The sequence below is a fragment of the Polyodon spathula genome, chromosome 42, assembly GCF_017654505.1.
Source record: "Polyodon spathula isolate WHYD16114869_AA chromosome 42, ASM1765450v1, whole genome shotgun sequence".
NCBI lineage: Eukaryota > Metazoa > Chordata > Actinopteri > Acipenseriformes > Polyodontidae > Polyodon > Polyodon spathula.
In genome coordinates, this window is record NC_054575.1 from 830,424 (window position 1) to 843,626 (window position 13,203).

General features: G+C 38.5%; 1 protein-coding gene across 2 annotated transcripts; it reads right to left on the reverse strand.

Annotated features, from left to right (window-relative positions):
- Positions 1–5,997: 5,997 nt before the first annotated feature.
- On the reverse strand, positions 5,998–12,268 carry LOC121305298 (leukotriene B4 receptor 1-like). 2 transcript variants are annotated; one of them, XM_041236891.1, is made up of 3 exons: positions 11,614–12,268; positions 8,437–8,967; positions 5,998–7,387 (listed from the first exon to the last, which is right to left on the reverse strand). In XM_041236891.1, the coding sequence occupies exons 2-3, from the start codon at positions 8,925–8,927 to the stop codon at positions 6,829–6,831; spliced, it is 1,050 nt and encodes a 349-aa protein (XP_041092825.1). In that variant the 5' UTR covers positions 8,928–8,967; positions 11,614–12,268; the 3' UTR covers positions 5,998–6,828. The 2 variants fall into 2 exon arrangements, with proteins under 2 accessions (XP_041092825.1, XP_041092826.1); XM_041236892.1 differs by lacking the exon at positions 11,614–12,268 and having other exon boundaries at positions 8,437–10,409.
- Between the last annotated feature and the right edge of the window lie 935 nt (positions 12,269–13,203).

Here is a 13,203-nt window from a genome sequence, read left to right on the forward strand (position 1 = left end):
GATCCTGTAGACTTGTTCTTAAAGCTTTTAATGTTTTTGTATTATTATTGTTATCACTATCTTCCTGATTTTGCTTTTCATATTGTGCAGCACCCTGAGACGCCTTGGCGTGAAGGGTGCTATATCAAATTAAAGTTATTATTATTAGCAAGATTTCTGCTGATGGATGAGCAGGAGCGTTATGTAGTAGTAAAACAGATATCTGCGGCAGGCTCAGGTTGTAGCTTTGGTTTTATATTAGGCACAAAACAGTTGTGAAACCAGTCATCTTGATCCATCCATGCACACTTTGTGATTTATATACAACTGATAAAGCAGCCGTGTTAACAGTTTCAAAACACAGCAGCTTTGCTGCTCTTCCCACTAGAAGAGCTGCTAATTGATGGGAACCAGATGCATTAGTGCATAGCATAAGTGTTATCCATTCCTTTGCCGCCTTGAAACCAGCAGCTGATATCTAAGAAGGTGTTGTCAAGGTGTGTGCAGGCAGGCATTTAAAAATAGTCCTGTTTCATCACTGCTGGTACAGCTGATCTCTGGTTTACTGATGCATTTCTATCAGCTTGTGTAATTCCACCACAAATGGCTCTATGGCTTTTATGTTAGCTTAAAGTTTTGTCGCCTTGCACACTGAGTTGCTTGATGCCATGACGGCTTTGAAATCCCTTGAGCCAACCGAATAAAGCTTTAAAGTTTGAATCAACACTGAACATCTAATTGAACACCTTTGCTTTCTCACATAAAAAATGACTCGTGAAATTGAAATTCCCTCCTGTGCTTGAACAAACCAGGTAATCTCAGCTTGATCCAATTTGTCAGCTTGGGAGCCTCGCATAACTCCTTTTGCTTGCATTTAAAGAAACTGTCAGAACCCAATGCAAATTTTTTAAATCTCTGAGGCAGATTTCTTAATATCAGTCACAGTGCTCTTTCCAATTCCAAAATCTTGTGCTATTTTAGCCCTGGTAATTCCCTTTTCCGAATTAAAAGTACTTCCAACTTTTTTCAATTATAAGCACAACTTGCTTTCGTGTTCCTGCAGCCATGTTGTATTAGTACACTGAGTGATGTTGCTCAAGAGCTTGATCATGGCAGATAACCGGTTAGGGCAAATATGTGACAGGGGGGATACATGACTGATTTAAAGACTTGAAGTCAGCAGTGTGTTCTGATCCTGTTTTAAGAAGTCCATTTATCTTACAGACAGATGCATCAGAGGTCGGCTTGGGGGCAGTGCTGTCACAAATATATAAGGGTGAAGAGCACCTTGTCCTGTTTTTAAGCAGGAAGCTTCTTCCCAGAGAGAATAAACTATGCAACAATTGAAAAGGAGTGCTTAGTGGTGAAATGGACATAGAGCCCTCTCATATTATCTCTGTGGTAGAAAATGTACGCTTGTGACAGATCACGCACCCATACAGTGGATGCACAGATAAAGGGTTCCTCCAGACAGGGGAAAGTTTAAATGCCTGACACCACAAGATCATGCAAAGGGGGAGGATATGTGATGGAGTGTACATTCCTAGCCAGAATTTGGAGGCTTTAGGACCCTGAGGTTAGGAAGGTGCACTCCATCTTGGTAAAGGTGAAGATTAGGAGGCCATGCTGATAAAGGCCTCCTCAATTGTATAATGAATTGCATATTGATGTACGTTAATTGAATAACTGTTTGAATGTTACAGTGTTAGGTAAATTGTAACACTGAAGGAAGTGTGTTTGATTTGGTGTAAACAAGTTAAGTCTGTTCCCATTTAGACAGAAAACTAAGTGCTTAGTTACGATCCAAGATGGGTTAGGTTTTGTTTGTTTATTTTATTTTGCAATTGCATGGGGGTGCACGTGTATGTGTGTATGTGTGTGAGAGAGAGTTTAGTGACTGGTGGCCATCTTGGTGAAGGGACAACCTGAAATCAAAATGGCCATCATTTGTACCATCACGTGGTGATGGCATTGTTTGATTGTGCAAGTGTGGAATGTGACCAGGTGGTGATTGATTGATTGAATAATTCATCCTCAATCAACCCCTGGCCACAATGAGTGTTTGTGAGGGAGTGTGTAAGAGAGTAGGGATGAGTGAAAGTCTGTGTGGTATAAGTGTAGTGTGAAAATACTGTGTGGACATGTTTGCTGGTGGAGTGAAATTTCCCAATAGGATAGACTTTGTTACCTTCATTTTGAACATTGACAGTTTATATTTTACAGCCCTCAAGCTAGTCTTTTGTTTTTAGGTTTTCATAATAAAACCAGGCTTTTCTTTTGTTTGTGAACCAAACCGTGTACTTGTGTTTGTGTACGGAAACCCCTAAATACTTCATTAGACAGGCCCTCAAAACTTGACAACGTCACACTATATACTTATAGCAAATTAAATAACATTTTTTCTTGTCTTTAGTACACCACTTAATGATACAAAAAAAACAAAATAAACAGGTGTCGTAACACAAAACTCATTCTCGGACATTAACACACAAACCCAGGATTCACAGGTGTCACAACACACAAACCATTCACAGGTATCATAACACACAAACCCAGGATTCACAGGTGTCACAACACACAAACCATTCACAGGTATCATAACACACAAACCCAGGATTCACAGGTGTCACAACACACAAACCATTCACAGGTATCACAGGTATCATAACACACAAACCCAGGATTCACAGGTGTCACAACACACAAACCACTCACAGGTATCATAACACACAAACCCAGGATTCACAGGTGTCACACACAAACCCAGGATTCACAGGTGTCACAACACACAAACCCAGGATCACAGGTGTCACAACACACAAACCATTCACAGGTATCATAACACACAAACCCAGGATTCACAGGTGTCACAACACACAAACCATTCACAGGTATCATAACACACAAACCCAGGATTCACAGGTGTCACAACACACAAACCATTCACAGGTATCATAACACACAAACCCAGGATTCACAGGTGTCACAACACACAAACCATTCACAGGTATCATAACACACAAACCCAGGATTCACAGGTGTCACAACACACAAACCATTCACAGGTTGGATTCACAGGTGTCACAACACACAAACCACTCACAGGTATCATAACACACAAACCCAGGATTCAATGTCACAACACACAAACCATTCACAGTTGATTTCAAAACAAGTAATGCTGTCCTTCCTTGACCTTTATAATGTAGTCAATGGCAATAAAAGCGGATTGAAAACTACTTTACCTCTCATCAGCCAAATTTTTCATAAATTCATATTCAGTGCTCCCAGCCCTATTCTCGCTAACTCTCAACTCTCCTTACTCCTCAAAGGGTTCTATCGCTCCAAAGCACCTTCCTCCCTCTTTCAATGTGGCAGCTGTGGATTGGAAGAGCGGTTGCACTCATTAACCGAGGGGTCATGATTGACGGTACAAAAGGGGACATGGCGAAGTGATCTGTTTTTTTTGTATGGTTAAAAGCTGAACCGAAAGGAGATGGTGATAGGATGATGGGGCCTAGCTCCACCCACACGAACCACACTTTTAGGTTAAGATGATTTTGAGTTTTGTTCTGTTCTATTATGTTTGCTTAAAATAATAATAACATCTTTTAGGGTTGCAAACCTAACTTCTGCTTTCTCCCTCATTGAAGACCTCTTAGCTAACTCTGCACTCGTTAAATACAAGTTATCGGCACATCCCTAGTTTTCAAAGAAAAACACTTATGGAACATAATAAAACCTCTTGATTGTCAAGTTTCAACACCTCATGTGATAACAAGCACACATTAATTTCATTATTTAATCTGACTTTCATAGGATCTAACTTTAGTATTACAAATACTCTTTTATTTCCTTCATGTCTCGTGTTATTCTGATTCACTGATTTCAGACATGATTGACACACAGCTTGCCTACTTACCTTCTTAGACCTCCTTGTTGGACTCAAGTGTTCTAGCTGATCAGAAAACAATGAATAAAACAGCACGAAGCAGCAAATCCTATTCACCAGCTGGAGCAATGAACAATGCTTTAATTAAGAATCATCCAGCTCGGCTCCTAGGTGGAAAAATCTTAAGCTACCATCTGGGGTACAGTGGCTGGGGTTGAAATGGGAGCTGAGGAGAGTAGTTCATTACCTACTCATTGAACAATAAGAGACAATGTTATTAGTAGAGCTTAACCAGCTCTAGATGGGAAGATAATGATATGTATATATGTGTACACATGTATGTGACCCTTGTATGTAGAGTTCTCAGCATCCTCGTTTTCTTGTGGGATAATAAAGTACCATAACAAAAGTCTAGCTCCTCTCAAGGGCACTAACTAAACTTTTATCACTGACCTAACTAACAACCGGATCGCTAGTCCATTTACTGGTCCCCAAACCAACCAAATCTCTTCTGGTTTGTGTCTTTTACCTTTTTTTTCTACTGAAAGAAAATATCTGTTCCTGGAAACGTCGTCTGAATGTTGTCTGTCAATACAGACTATTCTGCTGTTTAGCTTCACAGACAAAGTTAAGGTCAGAGGCATTTAAAAAATATTAAAAAAAGTCATAAAAAATTAGGATCCACAAGACATAAGTCACCTAGGAATTCAAATTAAACTACCCACAGAGAATTATTAAAACTGATAAATTCCCACTAACTTACTGTTGGTGGTGGAGCCCAAATGCACATGCAGAACTTATTAATTAGCAAAAAAACAAAATAAAATTTTTAAATAAAATTTTTCGGTTCAGAAAAAGACACTCCTGGTACATAAGTACTATCTGACTAATTTGTCAAAACTTTTTTTTTTTTTGGGGGGGGGGGGGGATTCTGTAACTAAAAACCAGACAGATTTTCACGAAACGTGGACAAAAAAATGATCAGTCACATGAACATGGAGCATGTGAAATGCTGTCCCGATCCGTTTTGAAATGGCAGAGAAAACATAACCCTGAAAATTGAGTTTAAACAAGGCTCTGCCAGCTGTTCTTACCGATAACGGTGCAATTGCACCATTTGAATTTTAATGTAGTATAGCAAATAAAGTAAAAATGAGAAAGACATTTGTTGTCTATCAATACAGTAACCACAATAGCAACCAGTCTGTGGTTTGAATGACAAGTTAAAAGAAATCATACAATTGGATGCAGTCTCCTTACTTTCAGCAACCATGTTAGCTTTTCTGTATGAGGTACCTGAACTGAAGACCAGCTCCACATAAGTACAAGTTTTTTTTATTATTTTTCAATTGGAAATACACACGAAGCGCCCACCGCTGGGATGAAGCCTGAGTGGAGGCTACCAGACCTCAGATGAAATTTCAAGCAAATCATTAGCAACAAAAACTAGTGATGCATAAAATCACACACAAAAAAAAACAAAAAAAAAACATCAATCCCAAGTTTCATCAACAAGAATGCTGGCAGATACTATTAGCTGCAGATGCACAATGTTTGGACAATTACATATCAAATCAATAAAAGAAAAACAAAAACATTGGTTAATTTAACATATCATGTGTAAATTAAATTAAGAACCCATCAATAAATGGATTGCACTGTACATATACTGAGCATCAAAAGAAACTTATCATTTATATTTCAGCATCAAAAGAAACGTATCACTTATATTTGAGCAGCAAAAGAAACATATCACTTATATTTGGATAAAATTCACTAGATGTGATCGAAAAATGACAAACTCTGTTTTAGAGCAGGTGCGGTGACTTTTTATTGTGCTGATTAACAACTGACATCACGAAGATGCTCCAAAATGATCTGTCCATCTTGGGCAGATGTTGTGACTCTTGGTCTCCCAGTTTGTGGCTGTGAGCACCCAAGGCGGTGAGCCACAGCAGGCTGCCCTAGCCCAGCCTTCAACACGCCAATTGTACGAACGCGCCACTCTCTTGACAGACGTGGCATATTGTTTTTTTTCCTGTGATTTTCTTTATTGCTTTTGTTCAAGCTTACAGTTCAACAGCTGAAATCACTCCATATCCAGTGTCCAATCAACGGTCTCACTAATTAGGTGATTAAGTGCATATGCTTCAGTCACAGTCACTCAAGTGTGTCATGGTCAAGGATGAATGATCGAGTGATTCAAACCCAAAAGCTTTTTGTTAATGGCCAACATATATTTACCTTATTTTTTTCGAAAAATAAATGTGTTATATTAGTGATAAGTTTCTTTTGATGCTCGGTATATAATCTCAACCCTACAAGCAACACCGTCTTGTGGCTGATAACTGCGCAGTTGCTGAGAACTCTAGTTATGTGCTGCTCTGAGGCTGGGAGTCAGCCAAGATTCACCTTAAATTCAATCTTTTTTTCAGGTTATACAATGACTGTTGTGGCTCTAGGGGTTTTAATGTAAATCTGCGAATCACTTGGTTGATCTGCTGCTATAGGTAGAAGCAGACGGATGGGTGTCTGTCTGGTTTGTTTGCATTAGAGTCACAGAAAAGGAAGGGAAAGGGAGTAATCTGGTGTGCCTAGCAGCTAAACTGCCCGACACAATTTGTAAAACTGGGGAGATGACAAAGCAGAACGGACAGAAAGTTAAACTAAGGAAGAATGTTATAAACTAGGGGTGACCAATCATGGAGGGCCTTTCCACTCCAGGTCGTTGTTCTAAACCTGTTCTAAATTTACTGAATCAATTAACCCTCCATCCAAACCCTGAAGTAGTTCATTATCTCATTTAACCCATTAAATCTTGAGTGGAATGGCACTCCAGGACTGTGATTGTCCACCCCTGTAATAACGCCCAGGAAACATGTTTTAGTGTGGCTTTAACTCTGAAGGGAAATTGATGTTTTTTTTTCTAATAAAACTGCCCTGCAGTAAACAATATTTTATGTTGATAGCGGTTTCATCTCCGGTAGGTTTTCGAAATCTAGGGAATCGTTCCGGCTAATTTTGGTCGACCGGGAAACACGGCTGGATCCTGACCCTTCGGAATGAGTCCCCTCGAACATCTTGGCCATGAAATTCAAGCCGGCGCTGCGGATATGGGAACTCCCGGCGAAGACGTAGAGAATAGGGTTGATGCTGCTGCTAAAGAACGCGAAGGCCGTCACATTGGGCCTGGCTGTTTTCGCAGCATTCAGGAGAGCCTCTTTGAGCGATTCTTCCCAAGCTAAAGCACTCGAAACCTGGATCAGGTTCACAATGTGGTAGGGCATCCAGAAAACCGCAAAGGCAGCCACGATGAGAAGGATGAGTCGCCCTGACCGCCTTCGTTTGTTGAATTTGGCACCCTGTAAGCGACTGCCAATCTGACTGTAGCAGAAAATGATGATAGAAAAAGGAATCAGGAACCCAAAGATGGTCTCCATCAGGTATTGGAAAACCATGTGCTTTGGATCGCTGTGGAACAGTATGCAGTAAAACAATCCTTCTTTTGGGAAAACCCTGTATTCAAAAATGAGAAAAAAGAAAATACTAGTTTGTTAGTAGGGCTGGGTTTTAGAGTTACTTTTAATAAGAACATTGTTTTTTTTTCAGTTCAGTATTTCAGTTTAAAATCCATGGTGCTACAAAAACTTCCAGTAAATCTAACCTATATATATTTGCCTTCATGATGTAGGTCACATGTTTTTATATATGAAAAACACACATTAAGGTAAACTGGGAATTTTAATGGTATTTTAGTTGAAGCTGTTAGTGAAGAATATTTATCAAACACTCCTTGCAGAGAACTTCAAAGTTACACTTCTGGTCAACTTAAAAACGAAACAGAATTGTTTTTTCTAACAAGGACTCAAATTCATGAGAGTCAGATTCGTTCTGGAAGTGCAGCGCGGAAAAGAGTGCAAGAGACTTTCTCCAGTTTTATCTCATCTCTGGCCTTCTGTGGAAGGACATGTGGTTTGATCACATATATTTACATATATACCCTATATTTCCTTATCAAGAAGAGCGTGGACAATTTCTATTATGCATGCAGATATATGTCCTCTTCTGAAGACAAACGGTCATTCATAATTTACAAACAAGAGGAAGCCATTCGGCCAATCTAATCTAAGCTGATTGATCACAAAACTTTGTCAAGTCGGGTCTTAAAGGATCCAAGTGATTCTGCCTCAACAACATGACTAGGTTACCCATTCCATACCTTTGCCACTCTCTGTGTGAAGACGTGTCTCCTCTCTGTCCTACGTCTACTCTATTTCCAGCTGTGCCCTCTGGTCCTGGTTTCTGTACTGTGCTTAAAGTATTAGTTAAGGTTAACTATGCCAACTCTTTATCAGATTTTAAAGACTTCCATCATGGCCCCCTGAATTTTTCTTTGTTCAAAGCTAAATGGATTCAGTTCTTTCTCCTCTAAAGGCATTTGTTCCCTAATAATCTGTAGGCAATATGACTACTTATAAACACTCATCCATAGCAGAACACTATTGGAACCCTATCTCTTCTCTTCTAAAATGCATCCGCCCTATTATCCTCTTATAAATGCTCACCTGCGGAAGAAGGGCATTGGAATCGCAAAAAGGAAAGCCAGGCTCCAGATGACCAGCAGAATCTTAAGCAGGGACCTCTTGGTACGCAGCCACTGGGACAGGAAGGGACGGGACACGGCCAGGAAACGGTCGAGGCTCATGGCGGCGATGAGGAAGATGGAGGCGTACATGTTGACACTGCAGAGGTAATGAACCAGCTTGCAGAAGGCCGGCCCAAACTCCCATCCCCTACCCCCTATGACATAACGCATGAAGAAGGGAGCACTGAGCAGAACCAGGGCGTCTGCCGCGGCCAAATTCAAGACCAGCAGGCAGGTGACGGAGCGCCGGGTCACGCGACACAACACTGTCCACACCACAAACAAGTTCCCCGGGAAACCCAGAACAAATGCCAAGGTCAGGATTACAGTGCCCAGGATTTGAGAGAAGCCAGGGGAGGAGGGAGGAGGTCGTTGGGGGAGGAAGGGAGAGGGGGAAGAGGAGAAATTCATTGTTTAACTCTGGTCTGGAATACGGTTAGGAATTAGGATCCTGTGAAAGGAAGGAGAAAAACAAATGAACATTTTCTTCAGTTTTAAAGAGGTAGAGAGCTCACATTTTCTCAAAAGAAGGTTGAAATGATAGTGCCCAGGATTTGAGAAAGGTTGAAGCCAGGGGAAGAAGAAGGAGTCAAGGAGGAGGGAGAGGAGAAGAAGAGAAAGTATAAGAGAAAAGAGGGAAGAGAGGAAGGCACAATCTGGGCTAGGGGGAACAGAGGAGAAGAGAAGGGATGGATGGAAGAGGAGAGAAGGGAAAAGAGAAATTCATTGTTTGGAGCTGTTCTGGAATGATATTGAGAATCCTGTGGCTGCCAAAGGATGGGGAAAAAGATTTTCCTTTTAAAAATATAAATCAAGATAACACATTTTCATTTTAAAAAGTAAATAGCTTCAAGTTACATGGTCTTATTTGTACTGCCTCTTACCATTTTATGATGTGTGCAATGGTTCAACTGCAGTTTCTCAAATACCGTGCTTATGTTTTTAAAAGTCTGTGTTAAGCGGCTTTCACCTGAGTTCAGGCTAGATCAGACAAAGCACGTTGGATCAAGATTTGCTTTTATTGCAGTTCACTAGCTGTGCACTAGATATCGCTGATAGCAGCCCTCATTACCGGCATCTTTGCTCCTGAAATCGAAGCACCTTAACACAGACTTATTAAGTAAAAAAATAAAAAATATTGTATTTGTCAAAGAAAGAAAGAAAAAAATCATAATATCTGCAAAATGGACAAGATACATCCTGTAGGTTCCAGTATTTACTGTGAGAGATTGGGACCCCACAACCCCAGACTAAAAACAGCTCTCATGCAACTGATAATGATAGACTTTCCTAAAATCGCCTATTTCTTGAAATAAAGCAACATGCATTTTAAAACTATACTCAATGCATATTGTACAGTAGCATTGTACCCTACTAGCATGCCACATTGCTAAAAACATGCGTGAGAAAATATCACAGTATAGATGCAGTCCGAAAAAGTTTAACATGATTTATGTTAAAGACTATGGGCCATATTTTCAAAGCATTTCCTCCATTCTTAATTTTTTAAAAGGAAAAAATAATTTGTCAATGTAACAAAATGAGAAACATACACATCGGGAGCATTTACAAGAACTTGGATAATAGACCACCGTGGTTAGGATCCAGTACAGATGTTTTACCTCTTTCAAAAAAATAGGAGTTAATTTAAGACTGCAGTAAATGCCTTCAACATATAGCCCAGTTTGTGTTAAATTGACGAAAGTGTGCTTGTGGTGTAGCCCTGCGTTAGACTGTCCACACAGGTGGTATTAACCAAGCACATTTATTCAATGCACTGAGCTGGTTATTTTGTACAGGGGGACAGCATCACCTAGAGGTGAGTTCTATGTATAACTGCAATGTGAGTTATTTCAATTGCAACTTTTAAAAGGAAATATAAAATGTCACCCCTTTGAGGATAATAAATAATAATAATAATAATAATAATAATAATAATAATAATAATAATAATAATAATAATAATAATAATAATAGTCTCATCAGTATTAATTTATTCAATATAGGGCTACTAAGAATAATACTAAAAAAATGAATCTCTTCAATCTAGAAGAGAAAGGGGTGACTTGATTGAAGTCTATACGATTATAAATGGAATACATAAAGTTAACCCAAGACAGCACTTCACATTTAGCACAGAGGGAAGATGAAGAAGGCATGCATGGAAGCTGAGTAAAAGTACGTTAATAAAAGAAGACAGGAAGGACTTTTTAACATTAGAATTAACAACATATATAGTTCAGGGGTTTTCAACCTTTTTTTTTTTTTTTAATCTGTACCCCTTCTGTCTGGAGTTTTGAGCTCACCTACCCCTTTACAATTTTCCTTTGACTGAATGGTTCCCCAGTTGCAATAAAAGGGCAGAATATTCAGGTTAACACATATCTTTTTTCCCCCTGTTTTATTTAATATGTAATTTATGTCAATACAGTTTGGGACTGCCGGTTTTAGGACAGAATACCAAACAGTAGGCTTAATTCTTAAAACTCTTCATTTGTCTTTAGACGCACATAATTAAAAGACAGTATTTGGGAATCTCGTTGGAAACACATATTCACTTGCTTCTCAACAGTTAAATAATACAAAACAGTCTGCACTGTAAATGTTTACCACATTTACTTACCATCTCAGCATAATTATGTGCCATTAAAATGTTTACAATTTCCACACAATTAACCAAGATAATCTAAACTAATAATAATAACACTGATAAACTTTTTTCTGTTTTTTTTTTTTTTTTTTTTTTTTTTTCTTCTCTTTGAGCTACTAAAGAAAACTGAAATATTTATGCGCAGTAGTTTAGAGATAATATATAACAAGGTAAAAATCAATTAAATTCAATATCTTTAACTCATTTGTATTTGCATTTATCAGTCGTCCAGCGTACCCCCTATGACCTTTAGAAGTACCCCCAGGTGTAAGTGTACCCCCGTTGAAAACCCCTGTCACCGTTATTAAAACCAACCCTTAATTCAAAAAGATTACCAAGGCGCACCAACTGAATCGTTCCAAGTTGGTTTTCTTAAAAATAATAATAATAATAATAATAATAATAATAATAATAATAATAATAATAATAATAATAATAATAACATACCTTTGAAAGTGCAAAAGCAAGGGACGCTTCTTAAATTTCTCTAGCAGACTCCTTTTACTTTTTATCAAGTCGACTCAAGCGATTGTGTCGAAACAGGTCTTCAGAGGAAGCCAATATTTCACAAGTCTTTTACCCTGAACATTACGAGCAAAGTAGGAATCGAACAAACGGTGTCTCGATCGAGTTTGTCGTAAATATCAGTACTGCATGTAACAAACGCTTTTCTTAAACCAAGCACCCGCTAATGCCCATATAATACACGTCTAGACTTTATTTTAATGGACACAATATATGAAATATTGTTCGTTGTTTTTGTTAATGGGTAGTTAGAAATAAACGCAGTGAGAAAAGTCTTGACTGCAAAAGTATTTTTCATTGTGGCGAATCTCGAACCATTCCAACATTTGAAGAAATTGAAAAAAAAAAAAAATTCTAACTTGTCATTTGTTACGTTTATTTGGTATCTCTCTCTCTCTCTCTCTCTCTCTCTCTCTCTCTCTCTCTCTCTCTCTCTCTCAACAATAATACTTACAACATCATAAAACGCGTTTAAAATGTGTTACCTGTAGCTAAAAGCTAGTAAATAATACAATAAAACAGTGTCCAACATTTTATCACATCATAGACCTGATTTTTAATATGTTTATTTCATGTGCGAAATGTCTTTAAGCAAAGAGAAAGTAATTCAGATCTATTTGTGGAGAAAGACAACGGGTGTGGCCGCATGACTTCACAGAAAGGCATGTCATATGCAGACAGGCTAAAAGAATTGAATCTGTTCACTCTTGAACAAAGAAGACTACGTGGCGACCTAATTCAAGCATTCAAAATTCTAAAAGGTATTGACAGTGTCGACCCAAGGGACTTTTTCAGCCTGAAAAAAGAAACAAGGACCAGGGGTCACAAATGAAGTTTAGACAAAGGGGCATTCAGAACAGAAAATAGGAGACACTTTTTTACACAGAGAATTGTGAGGGTCTGGAATCAACTCCCCAGTAATGTTGTTGAAGCTGACACCCTGGGATCCTTCAAGAAGCTGCTTGATGAGATTTTGGGATCAATAAGCTACTAACAACCAAACGAGCAAGATGGGCCGAATGGCCTCCTCTCGTTTGTAAACTTTCTTATGTTCTTATGTTCTTATGTTCTAATGTTTTAACAGAGTACTCGACATTGTATTATTTTCTATAGCGCTCAATTGTAGTCCCTAAGTGTATCTATCTACATAGAAAATTAACATTGGTTATGTATTATTATTTATTTTTTTTACAATATATACGCGGATAGATGTTTATGAGACAGTACACTGTGAAGCAAGAAACTATTGATTAGTCCACTGCTTTAAATATCTACAGTTCAGAACCTTTGGTTGTGTTCATACGTTACTACAGACCTTAACATTGTGTTAAAACAATATGCAGATTTAAACTTGCAGAGAATCTACATTATTTTCACATTATTGCATGTGATTGTGCCCCCTCATTTAAATATAGATAGAATATATAATAATTGTATTAAATAATATGAATATGCATTTTTCAGTAGCATTGTAACCTGCCACCATGATACACTGAGTTCTTGTATACCAAG

Excerpts from the sequence above, each read along its gene's own strand:
- LOC121305298 (XM_041236891.1), bottom strand. The coding sequence starts at position 8,927 with ATGAATTTCTCCTCTTCCCCCTCTCCCTTCCTCCCCCAACGACCTCCT. Across the intron at positions 7,388-8,436 it reads CCAATGCCCTTCTTCCGCAG|GGTTTTCCCAAAAGAAGGAT; the intron begins GTGAGCATTTAT and ends TTTTGAATACAG.